At 44.8% G+C, this 12,643-nt stretch overlaps 1 protein-coding gene across 11 annotated transcripts in view; it reads left to right on the top strand.

The window, feature by feature from the left end:
- The window catches only part of RCBTB2 (RCC1 and BTB domain containing protein 2), a 1,530,600-nt gene that overhangs the window by 107,020 nt on the left and 1,410,937 nt on the right, over positions 1–12,643 (top strand). For 2 of the 11 annotated variants that reach the window (XM_069639843.1, XM_069639839.1), the window contains exon 2: positions 3,348–3,764. The exons of the other annotated variants lie outside the window; for them this stretch is intronic. Coding sequence is in view for 1 of the 2 variants with exons in the window: in XM_069639839.1 (XP_069495940.1) it covers positions 3,731–3,764 (34 nt within the window). In the remaining variant the exon portion in view is untranslated. The remainder of the gene's footprint in view (positions 1–3,347; positions 3,765–12,643) is intronic. 11 annotated transcript variants of the gene reach the window in all.

The raw sequence follows: 12,643 nt of genomic DNA on the forward strand, positions 1-12,643 counted from the left end.
GACGGGATCCGGTGAAACATCAAAGTTAACAATTGGCCAAACTTTCCAGTGCCTCCCTTTTGTGGTTTGGACAGATGAAGCTGACTGTGTTTGCGATTACCCATATTGGCAGGCACGTATTTATGAATGTCTGTAGTTAATATAAAGACTGGAGGGGGTATCTATACTTCTGCCCTCTATATGATTGAGACAGAGGCAAAGACCACCCCAGCCAAGGTTTTCTATATGGTAGCGTGGACGAGAAACCAAGGCTTAAGCACTCGGGAGGCGATGCAGGCTGGTTCTAAAGTACAGGGAGTCCCCAAGCTCCCACAAAGGAATGTCAGCACACTATGTTAGTTGATTACACAGCTTCTTTATATAAAATAAGGTTCAATAAAAAATATATACATAGTAACACTTTGTACTCACAGTACTACTCAAAATAATGGCAAATATTTACTGTATGGAACTCATGGTGGCAACAGTAAAGACGGAAACAAGTGATCACAGTTCAAGGGTGTTTATTAAACTGTATAATTAAACTTCGCTTACTCCTGCAAGTCTATTCCGGCTTCTGCAGTCAGGATTCTTTCCGTCCCGTACTCCCAAATGGGCTGCTTTACTCCCAGTGAATTCTGGGATCTGTAGTGCCACAGTGTCACTTCTTCCGGACGCTACCGAACCTTTGTTACCAGGCTATATTTACAAGGGCGATCTAGCCTCTCACCTCAAGGACTGCATATCCAAAACCATCTCTTCAGTCATCGATCCAGGGTTTTTTCAGCCTCTGCTTTTTCCTGGTTTGCGCTGCTGGGCACACTGCCAGTAGGCAAAGTGGCCTCCGGGGGAGCCCATCCCTATACAAGAAGAAAGGAAAGAAGAATGGTGGTCGAGCCTGGAGAGAAAGGAAAAAAACTTCATCTGACAAAACCTTCTGAAGACTTCTCTGAGATCACAGGTCAGGAGGGGGCTTGTGAAAAGGGTATTGTTAGTGGCAATCAACCTACAGTTCATGAGACTCCCAGAGTCCCTATTTTCCGGTTGCCTACCCGAGTACTCCCAGTAATTCTTCTCCCCGTCCCTCTGATTATCACTTTCCGAACTCCTCGTCGACTGACAAAAACACTATAGTTCCCACAATCCCTCCTACTCCTTTCACAAATCCTACAAAACCCACTCTTCCGAGCTCACCATAACACCTAGGACAAGGGATATCATTTCTTATGACCCGTTTTCCCCATCCTGCCCAGTAGGATATTTAGAAACTGTACCCTCCACCCACTTTCCTGACACAAACATGTTCTCATACCGTGAAAGACAAGCGACTAACGACAAAGCCATTTACCTGACATGTCCCAACACAAGGGTCAGGGAGAGTCGGGCAATTGACAAACACCACACACACCTGACGGCCCTTTCCCTTCCCCACAGGGATAAAAGGGCAAACGCACGAGGTAGCAGCTATTCCGGACTGGCAGGTCAAATGGAGGAGAAAGATAGAGAGACCTGGAGAGACGACGAGGATGGAATTGCCCTTGCTCTTTTCACCTCAAACCTGCAAAGCCTCTCAAAGGTAAAACATGAGACCGGGAAGTCCAGCTGGCTTGTGGTGGGATAGGTGTCAAAAGCACACAGGGCCCTCCCGCGCTGATAGTCAAAGCGGGGTGAAGCGCTTGCCACCAAGGTGCCGTCCTTGACACCCGAGACAAGAAGATTCCAAAAGTTCAGCACAGCCGGTGAGTCGGAGAAGACGGATAGTGAAACCGAAATGTGCTGGGCCCAAGGTTGCAGGCGGCAACCTTGTTTAACAAAACTTGAGTAATTGAACTTTAAAGAAACCGTAGTAAAAGGTTCAGAAGCACAGTGGTCAGGCGTTGCGGGGGGAGGCGTTCATTCGAAGGACTCTGACTGGAGCCTTTTTGGGGTTGTGTCGTTTTGGTGAAACTTAAACGACAAAGAGGCTTTAGGAGTGGCTAGTGTAAAGTGTCAAAGTGGTCCCAAGAGGGTTGAACAAAACCCCTCATACACTCAAAGGTCTTCGACACATGAGAGAAAAGCGATAACAGTGCAACTGGCAAATGTGAACTCGACTGAGGGATGCCTACAAATCATGGTAACCAGGGACACGCCCGAAACCTAGATATTAAGAGAATTGTGTGAAGCCTGACTGGGGGCTTTAAGGGAAGCCTGACTCGGGACTGAGACCCGAGCTTAAATAAAGAGAAGAACTTAAGAGCTTTTCTGAACTGTGGCAAATGTGAACCTGACCGAGGGATGCCTGCGAATTAAGGGTAAATAATAATATACCCATGAACATTGTGACGTCCAGTGTGTACCCGGCTGAGGGATGTCCACAATGGATAGTTGGTGAAAAGAACATTGAGGCTGTTAAGTGATACATTTTTGAGTGAAAGGCCATTGTGAACCCAATTGCGGGAAGCTGACGTAAGAGCAAGAAGGATCAGAGCCACAGCTGAGGGGGATCCAAGGGGTGAAGAACAGTCGTCCAACCTGAAAAGATTGCCAAAGGATCTTTTGTTTGTCTATTGTTTTTGTTTCGGTACAGCCGGCCTTTTAAGGTAAGAGACTTTTAAGAGATTTGGTCCCGGAAGCTCCTGGCATCGTTGAAAGGAACTGTAACTTTGTGCTGGCTAGGCCCAGGGGGTGCTGTGCTCAAAAGTCATGGCTTGTCCTGTGTTAAAAACGTGGGGAAGAGAGATCCAGCCATACCATCCTGATTTATCATTTGGTGAACATTTCTTTCTTTTTTTGAGAACATTATCCCACACTATACACTTACAGTTTTTACAGCCAGAGGGGGTTATTGGATTTTGGTAAGGGAGAATGACTGTGGGGAAGGGTGTTTAATTTGGAATAATCTTTAAAGGCCTCAAGGACTTCGTCCTCTTCCCTGGTGTAATACTGCGTCTCACCTAGGGCATAACCCTGGGTTCCCCAACCCAAGTGATCCTCCCTCGCTCCTCTGCCCCCAGGGTTGGGATCTGAGAGTGCCTGCCCTTCCCTGGCCATCCGAATAAGGGATTCTCGAGGTCTGCTTGGGAGAATACCCTCAGGTTTCTCACAATACACACTCTGTGGTACCACACTAGACTTAAATTCAGTAGAAATGCACCAACTGCTGACAGTTTAAAAGAGGCATGTGAATTCTTAAGTAAGGTGTACTTTAATAGAGTAAGGAAGAAAGGCAGGTTAGGGTCAGTACATGGGCAGTCTACTTTCATGAGACTCCAATAGTAAGACTGTGTTGAGGATCCCCCAACCTGGGCAACCTGTAATGGAAAATTATCTTGTCTCTTAAAGCCCAGTCCAAAAATGTTCAATAATGCTTTGCTTTCTTTCTGCAGTTTCTACCACCCCAATATACCTGAGTTTCTACAGGAGAACAGGATTCAAGATGACTGTGGGACCCCTGGACGACTCCTGAGGCTGGAAGATGCCCTTCCACGTCACAATACCTTTGGTGCCTTGACAAGCGAAGGGGCAGGGTTTCTTGGCTTCACTCGATGGGACCTCTGAAGGATGGATCCCCTTTGCAAGAAGGAGTCGCTGGGATGCTGTGGCCAAGAGATAAAGAGGAACAAGATACTTCCGGAAAGACAGCAGTTTCGTTCATCGCAGTGGTCTTGTTTGGACGGTTGTTACTCTGGCTGTGGAAGTCCTAGGAAGGTGCAACTTGTGGACTCCGAAAAGGCCTGGCTGTAGGAGATAAGACCACTGGGGACTTTGGATGCCTTTCAGTGGCGACGGGTGCAGTGGCATAAGTAGGTGTCGGGTTTCAGAATTTCACGGTTTACCGACTTTCGGATCTTCGGTGCAGCAGCTGCAGAACTGTTGGATATATTTTGGGGTTATATGCATTACTTTGTGTTATTTCTTTTTTATTATGGTGGTATTTGGTGACATTTTATAATCATTGGTAATATATTGTGGTAACTGGGGGTATTTTTATAGTAAGACTAATTTCAGAATATTGCCTAATAATTATTTTTACCAGGGTAGCTAACAACAAACAAAATACTGGACTTGATACACTCTGGATGGATGGCTCATGCCTTCCTGTGGAACCTTATGTACAATACCACAGTACCCCTTTTGGCTGAGTTTCAACAATTGTAAAGCATGCAATTGAAATACTGCATATTCATTAAATCTCGCTAGATGAACAGCTCACGGCAGCTACTTTACTTTGGGATATCTCTTACCACACCTCTGTCTCTTTATGCATGTCAAATAAAAGGCACTGAATACGGAATAAATGTAATGAAACTAATAGTTACTTTGGAATTTTTTTTTTTTATCAGAAAAAGAAATATTCAATTTACACAGAATGACACGTATGCTGCCCACGTATTTCACAGTGCAATAGCTTTTAGCGCTTTATCAATGCCAAGTCTTGCCGACTGTCCTTGGCATCAAGGAACTTGGCAAGAGAAATACACTTTAAAAAAAATACAGTGAGACTTCGCTAGACAGGACCTAAAATGAAGTGACCTACTTAATCTCAACTACCTGACCTCATTAAAAACAGCAGCCTCTCAATTAGCTTCATATTTACCTAGATATGTTGGCAGTATTTCTGATTCAGTTTGGCATGAAGGTCTCTCGCCCCACCCCCACCCCGCCCCGACCTTTCCGCTTCCCTCACCCAGGGTCAACCCAGATAAGGACCGCTTCAGCATCAGGCACCTTGCCAGCACTGAATTCCGTCTTCCTAGTCAGCCTATGTTCCTTCGTTTCCCAGTGCCCGAAGATGAATGAATGCTACTCCCTCTCAAAACCCTTTTTATCAAATCCCCTTGTCACTCAAGGGAAACACCTCACCTTGAGCAGATCATTCCACTGAAATGGCACATGATTTCATTGCTGGAGAGCAAAAGATACATCTCTCCTTGAGCTTCCTGCTCTAATACAATACCCTGTTTTCAGTAGAACGGATCTTCACATTTCTTTAGTTTATCACCCAGCGCATATTCAGCCTGCACGTTTAACTTCCCATTTTCAGAGCATCATGCATTTTCCAAATCTGCATTCAGCTTATTTCATCATGGACTAATCTGCACTGAATGTTATTAAGGGATTCAGTTACATGTTAAATGGAGTTTGGTTCCTATGTTAATCTATATTAGTATTATATTCAGTGCAGCTCAGTTCATTGAAATATCCTGGAGCAAAGTGCAATTTCAAGCATGTGCTCTGTGCATTGGCATCTATTTAATTCTGCCTTAAACTCACATTGTTGAGTCCAGTAATAAGTTTCACACTGGGCCCCAGTTGCAGTTCAAATCCACTCTAACAGTATCGGGTAATAATATCGCCATATATATATGGTCGCTGTAAATAATATCGCCGGGAAAATGTTGTGGCAATATTATTTGGGTGACCATATATATGGCGACAGGGGCCAAAAAAAAAAAAAAAAAAAAAAAAAAATCAATAATATTTTTTAAAAAAGAAAAAAATATAAAGTTTAGGGGTTGCGGGGGTGTCCCCCGCATGTTCCATGCAATAATGTCACCACCAAAAACTACCATTTTTCAGCAATATTTTTGCATGGTGAGATTTTTGTGGCGACATTATTACATGGAACCCTCTAACATGTGCATGCTACAATGCTGAGTCTAACTGTTATAATTCAAAGCACCAACTCCTATACTACGGCCCTCTGGTTGGCTTCTGGTGACCTGGACTCAACCTCTGGACTGGACAACAGACCCTCACCAAGACAGGACCCTCCGGAATCTTCTTCGGATTTTGGTGGCGGGAATCTCACCGGCGGACCTTCTTCTGCACGCAGTGAACTGGGATCTTCTTCCGCAGGATGAAGTGGTCAGCTGTCATGGCTAGAATGTCCCTTGAAGGATTCTCAAGAGATTTGGAACATTCGCAGCTCTGGGTGTCAAGCAGCACTATGCCAGGGTACCCCCTCTTCTCGGAGATAATTGGGCTTCCAGCGCTCATGAACACTCCTCCGGACCCTGGGTGACACTTCTGGACTTCTTCGACTCAAGATGTCCAAGCACTCCTCTTCTGGACTCACAAAGACCCCTTCTCCGGACGGCAGACACACAGGACTGGCTTCCAGGGTACTTCTGAGGAAAAGTAGCAGGTGCACGATGGTCCCTTGTAGCTCTGCAAAACGGTTTCTAACTACGTCCTCTCTTGGATCAGTCCTTGCAAGAACACAGCAGCTTTCGGATTACATGAAGAAAATTCAGCAGCAGACGTCTTCCTCCAAATGGGCTCAAGGGAACAGCTTCATCTTGCTTCAACTTTGACTTCAGAACAAATTGGTGAGTGAGCGGTTGTAACGCTCACCTGGTTCCCACGGAGGCGCGGGCGTGGTCTGGACAGCAGTGGCCTCTTCGAAGGAGATGTTCAGCACCCTGAAGATGGAGTGGGCTGGGTTCCCAAATCCGGCTTCTCTGGCTCGGATGAATACCCTTCTGTGAGAGAAAAGGAAGGGTTAATACTCTGCAGGTTTTGTGTTGATCTCCCGTTCCCCTTCTCACCCTCCTTACAACCCTTCTGTAATTCCCTGTGGAGACTCACCTTAGGGATTGAAAAGGCGAGCTCTCCATCCTGCTTCTGATGCAGGGGCGCGTTGGGATCCAGTTACGTCACTGGATAGTAAGTTCGAGTTCGCTTGTCTGTTCCGGTAAGTACCGTAAATGTTTATGGCAAGCTTGAGTCTAAACTGTTCCTCTTCTCTTTTGCAGGTAATGGAAGACTCCGGGCTGAGGGCGGTTTCCGTCGAAAACCTGATTTCAGGTGAGTTTTGGTGTAGGCCCACTACTGTCTTTTCCTGTCTCTTTTTCCTTAGGGGCCGGAGTTCGAGAATGCCGAAGAAATGGAGCTGGTACGAAGCAGAAGCTGAGTCCGACCTGTAAGCAGGTAAGTTTAAAATAGTTCGTTTGCTACGGTTCGTGCATTCACTAATGTGATGTTTGCTTTTTCCCCATAGGGGCCGGGGTGCTGAATTGCCCAAGGAATGGGATCGACCCGAAGGTAAGGAGAATTAGCTTGGCGGGTAAGTGCTTCTTGGTTATTTTCCCCTTCTCACCTTGCTTTCTTCTCTTCGTCTCCCCGTAGGTGCTGGAATGCTGCAGGAGATCCGGATGGGCGTCGCAGAGCCGAAGGCGCCACTTGCAGGTAAGAGAAGTGCACCGAGATGTATGCGAAGCGGTGAGTATTTAAAATGATGTCTTTTTGCAGGAACGTTGGCGCGCTGAATCCGGAATGCAGCTTTATCAGGTAAGGTTTGTTTTCACCTGTTTCTTCTTCCCTTTTCTATCCTTAGGTGTTTCCAGGATGCTGGCCGGCGTGGTCGAGGACTGGAGCAGGAGCAGGCACGGTGAGCGTCCAGCTGCTATGAGCAGAACAACGCGAAGCGTGGTTTGCTGTCTGGGCGTGGCTTAAATAGCCTTTCAAGTAGTCCCAGGTATGTATCCTTCCACTGAAGGTATGTATCCTGCCACCAGCCACACCCGTGTGGTTAAGTAGTTCCTTTTTCATCTGGAAGTTGTAGAATGATCTGCCAGGTAAGGAAATTGCAGCATGGTCTGCCAGGTAAGTTTGCACCAAACACTATTCCTTCCATATCTTGTATGAGCCTGGCGCCGATGGTGCCAGGACTGTTATCCCTTATAAGCCTGACGCCAAAGGCGCCAGGACTGAGTCCAAAGAGCCCCTATCTGGGGTGGCTGGGACTTCCCTAGTATACATGTTGCCTGCCTCTGAGGGTGCCGGGCCCTGTCTGGCTCCTTGGAGGTAGGCATCATGACAGAGGTCCCCTGTTATACACATTGGTTTCCATTCACTCAGGCTGAGCCCGGCTCAGCAGCCAATAATTCACAAGTGCATTCATGCAGGCCGCCAATCGGGCTCACAGGCATTCAGGCCATTCACCTCACACAGACACCCATAACAAAGAATGTGGATTGGGTAGGCACCCAGCCTTTCACCACACTACACTGCATTCACTCCAGTTTCAATCATAGTTGTCTCAGGCATTATGTTGCAGACATCCACAACACAGAATGTAATTTCACTTCAGACTCCATTCATACAGGTGCCTCCCCAAGGGTGCACCCACGACACACAGCCCCTGGGAAGGCTCCAGTCAGTCTGATGGGAGGCAGCCCCAGAGCCATATATGAGATTTCTGCCTAACAGCCAGTCAGGAGGAAAGGGACAGATGAAGGGCTTCCCAGGACTTTGGGAAACAAGGTAAAAGGCAATAGAAACCACAAGGCTACAGTGGCCATCCACTGATTCCTATGGGAGGGCCTGGGTGTCCCAAAAATGCAGAACACTCTGAGCCGCTGCCACAAGCCCATACCCTGCTCTGCGGGCAACAGAGTTGCCCCAAAAACACTCATGGGGCACAAGGGTGTACCCCCACATGGGTGCCATAAGGGCATCCCATGGGTGGTGTTCACCAAAAAGAAAACCTGAACAAAGGCACTGCCAGAGGTCCAGGCTGGACCCCCGTGGCAGAACACATAGAGAAAACACACACACAAAAGTGGTAGGACGAGGACTAAGAGGCCCTGCCCCTCCAAAAGTCATTTTCAGCATCAGTTACTGCTCTGTGGAATAGATCTTTTCACATTATCCTGTGGCATCGAAGAAACAAATTGAGATGTATTCTTCAGCTCCTTCATTTGTAGATTATCTTGTGTGATATTGAGTCCTTCTATGAACTGCAGATTGGACGGGTCTGTATCATCATGTAGTGATCTAAGGATTTGAATATTCCTAACAACCTGTATGGATAGGCCACTAATGACAATATTGTCGTGTTCTGTGACATATATTGCAGGAAATCTTCTTAGGTTTGAGTTTTCAAACATATTAGAAAAGATCTGTGTTCTGTGGGTGAAAAGTACAGTCCCTGGTTTAGTACTCTAAGCTCTATTTTGCTTAACGGTCTATCTGAAAGATACAAAGAGTTGCCAGAGGAGGTGACTGAACTTAAGCTAAAAGGGATTCAAGCTAAGATGGTCTGTAGACTAAGAACTGCGTTGGTAGGACCATATTTTGAACATGAAATGAATGTATTCCTATAGACTTAAAAGAGATTTGTTTAAATATACTTTGCGTTCATAGTAATACAATAGAGAAGATCTATACCAGCCAGCATTAGTGGCACACAGTCCAACCCTATAGGAGATATCATTTGCAATTAATACAGGACGAATTGGCCACATAAGGTTATAACTCAATTAGAGATTTTTTCCATCTACATTTGCTAAGTAGTGGAGACTAAAAGCTAGCAGCGTCTTATAGACCTATCTCTCTTCTAGACTCAGTGTTTAAGGTCTTTGGGAGGGCCATTCTTGAGAGACTGGAGTCTTGGGTAGTGTACAAACACCTTTTCCCCTATCCAGCTGGGCTTCAGACCAGGTCTGAAGACCGCAGGCCCTGAATCTTTATTTAGTGGTGGCGCATTCTTAGTTCATCAAGGAGGAACCCATCTTTCTGGCTTTCATGGATCTGAGTACTACGTTTAACAACGTTACTCCTGTTTGGTTGTGGAGCATGCTCAGATCCATTATTTGGCCTAGCGCCTTGGTGGATCTCTTAGAGAGATTATACCTTTGAATGATGGCTTGTGTGAGGTTTGGACCTGCTAGACAGTGTACCCCTTTTTTCTAAGTTTAATGCGGGCTACGTCAAGGCTGTGTTTTGGCCTCCTTGCTTTTTTGTCTTTATATAAATGGTCTTTATGACCATTTAATTAAATTGAATTTTGACTTTCCTAGGCTGGGCAATAGGTGTTTGCCTTTACTTGCCTATGCAGCTCGTACCCCCAGATCCCTTCAGTGCCTCGTTGAGGATTATGGCTGCTTCATGGATACCCTGGATCTGAAGGTAAATGCTTAGAAATCAGCTGTGATCGTTTGTCACAGGGGGAAGTGTCCCCAGAGGTGGAAAGCTATCTTCTGCAAGGGGGAGCTAGTTCTAAGAGTGGATCACTTCAATTACCTGGAGGTGAGATTGTCTTTGAATTTTGGAGCGGAGGCACATGTTGAGAAGCAGACATAACTATTTAAACAGGAAATTGGGGGGGGGGGGTCGCCAGAGCGTTGGGGTCGTTCAAAATGAAGCTGATTGAGCTGGTGCTCAGTCTTTCATGGTAAAGCTTCTTCTGTGGCAAGATATGGCCTGGAGCTGTGGGGATTTGGTAAAAGTGATCTATCAAGGTGGCTGAGAACACTTTTTTATTTTTTTAAGAGCATTTGTGGTTACCTGGGTTAATCAAGAACTGGGTTGCTGTTTTATTACCAGCCTGGTTGCATCTATGCCTGCTAGTCATTGGCTAAGAATTTGGGGTACCACTAAAGCTATCTTGATCCAGGAATTAGTTCGCTATCTTGTGCATAGAGATTCTCATTTGAGGACTCCATGGCTCAGGTATGTGAAAACCGTGTTGTTGGATGCGTGTTTGTGTTACTGTTTTTCTACAGCAGCTCTTTTATCTAATAAGGTTGTACATTCTGCAAAGGATGGTGTATTTCAGTCTATTCGGACTAAGAGTTCTTGGAGATTATGAGGCCAGCCAATAGGAGACATCTGATCATTACATCCCCTGGTTTGCAGAAGTAACTGAGCTGGGCACAGCATCTGTCTCAACGCATCCTTGTTTTGAGGGTGCATTTTAATTGTATTCAATTAAGAGCTTGGGTGGCGGCGTGGCTTAAGGGGGATGTGGATCAATCATGGTTGCTTTGTGGGGCACCCAAGGAGGACGTGGCACACTTTTTTTTTTCTTTTGTTTTGCCCTGCTTTTTCAGCAATTGGAGAATATACTTTGAAACATGTATTGCTGGGCCTGGGTTTTCGACGTTATGAGCTAGCATTGTGTTATTTGCTGTGGGTGGATTCTGTACAAGTGGGTTGTGCTGTATTGATTTTTTTCAAACGTGCCCAGTTTCTGAAATACTTTTTATTAAGATCTGTTAGATTTGTTTTTTAAGGATTCTTTTACGGTTGTTGAGTTTAACCACAACTATTTACATTTTTTGTAATATTGTTGATTAAATACTGCTTATTAATGGAGAGAAACGCATTAAGCATGAACAAATGAACTATTTTAACATTCAACTTCATTTCATCGAATTCATTGTGAAAAATATAGCATAAGAGGTACTGTAAGAATGACCAATATCAATTGCAGAGGCAAATAGCAAATCAAGAACCATTGACACAAAAGGCAACTCCTCAAAAGGACATATAATCTGTTTACCAATGCCGCATATGACCTCATGCGTACGCACCTAACGTCACTGACAATTTAAATAAAGCAACAAAATGGCAGCCACTGATAAGCTACGTGACACGCCAAGGACGCTGAACACAGCGTGGATAGATCTCCAACAGATTTGTAGGCAAGTCCCTATCCTAAGTGGATCTGATAGCATCTAGAAGTTTACTAATAAATAGAAACTATGATAGCACATTTTTTTTAACTTCTAATTGAATTACAGTTTCAATTGTAACAACCTACAACAAGAGGCGCCTCCAAACATTTTAAGTTAAGGAGATTTGCATCAGCAATGCTGAACTTTATGTACAGCCAAGCACAATTAAAGGTTAAGCCAAATATAGCTAATAGTTAACGAATGTTTCAAGATTAGTATCAGTGGTCAGACTAGCAACCAAATGCATACTCCCCTTGTTTATAGTGATACACTGAATTGGGATAAGATTGACTTCTGTCCAAAAAGACAAGTATTTAGGATCTACAAGAGTAATCAATTGGTAAGAATAGAATCTCATATACTAAACACAGAAGTCATCTTTGTGCAGTAATTACTAATGAAGATTTTATCTTTTTTGTCTTCCCTGCTGTTCCTTTACTTTGATTGCCCCGCATATAATTGTGATTTGTCACTAATAATTGTTTACATTTATACTTTTTTATCATTTATATTTGTTGATATATGACTCTCTCTGAACTGACAAATGTCCTAACCTTAACCCATTCTGAAATAGCCTTGAGAAAGACCAATCTATTCAAAACATGTGTTGGCTACACGCTATATATCTGAATAAACATACTTGTGAATGCTGAGTAAGGAGGGCTGTTGTGGATGAATGTTTTTTCTGATTATAAAATATACTTTTCAAAGAATCCATGAGATTGATCTGCGCATGACCCATAGGAAACACCACATAGCGATTCTATTTACCACAGGTGGTAAGGACTTTAACCACAGTTTCTCAGACCAGCACTTTAACCACAGTTTCTCAGACCAATGCAGCAGCCAGCAACATACTTTATTTAACCACAAACCTTTGGTGCAACAGTACAAATGTCCAGGCTGGTCGAGCACTGGTGTTTTCTGTTTTTTTATTTTTTCTTAGGGTCTTGGTTTGCATTCAGTGGTGTTGGGAGGTAGGCTGATGGAGCCACTGAGATTTCAGGTTGATTGGGGGGTGTGAAGAGTTGTGCAGGTGATGTTGTGGGCGTTAAAGTGAGCAAGTAGTTCTATTTTGGAAAGGGTGGCGGGTGGACTTGTGGGCAGAATTGGAGGGGGGAATGCTCTTATCTCGGTTATGACTGGGCATGCATGCATAGTGTTAAAGGTTCAGTCCTGGAATGGCCAGGGGTCGATTTATCTGGCTAAAGTCAAGA

The sequence above is a fragment of the Ambystoma mexicanum genome, chromosome 7q, assembly GCF_040938575.1.
Source record: "Ambystoma mexicanum isolate Mex_15411 chromosome 7q, UKY_AmexF1_1, whole genome shotgun sequence".
Classification (NCBI taxonomy): domain Eukaryota; kingdom Metazoa; phylum Chordata; class Amphibia; order Caudata; family Ambystomatidae; genus Ambystoma; species Ambystoma mexicanum.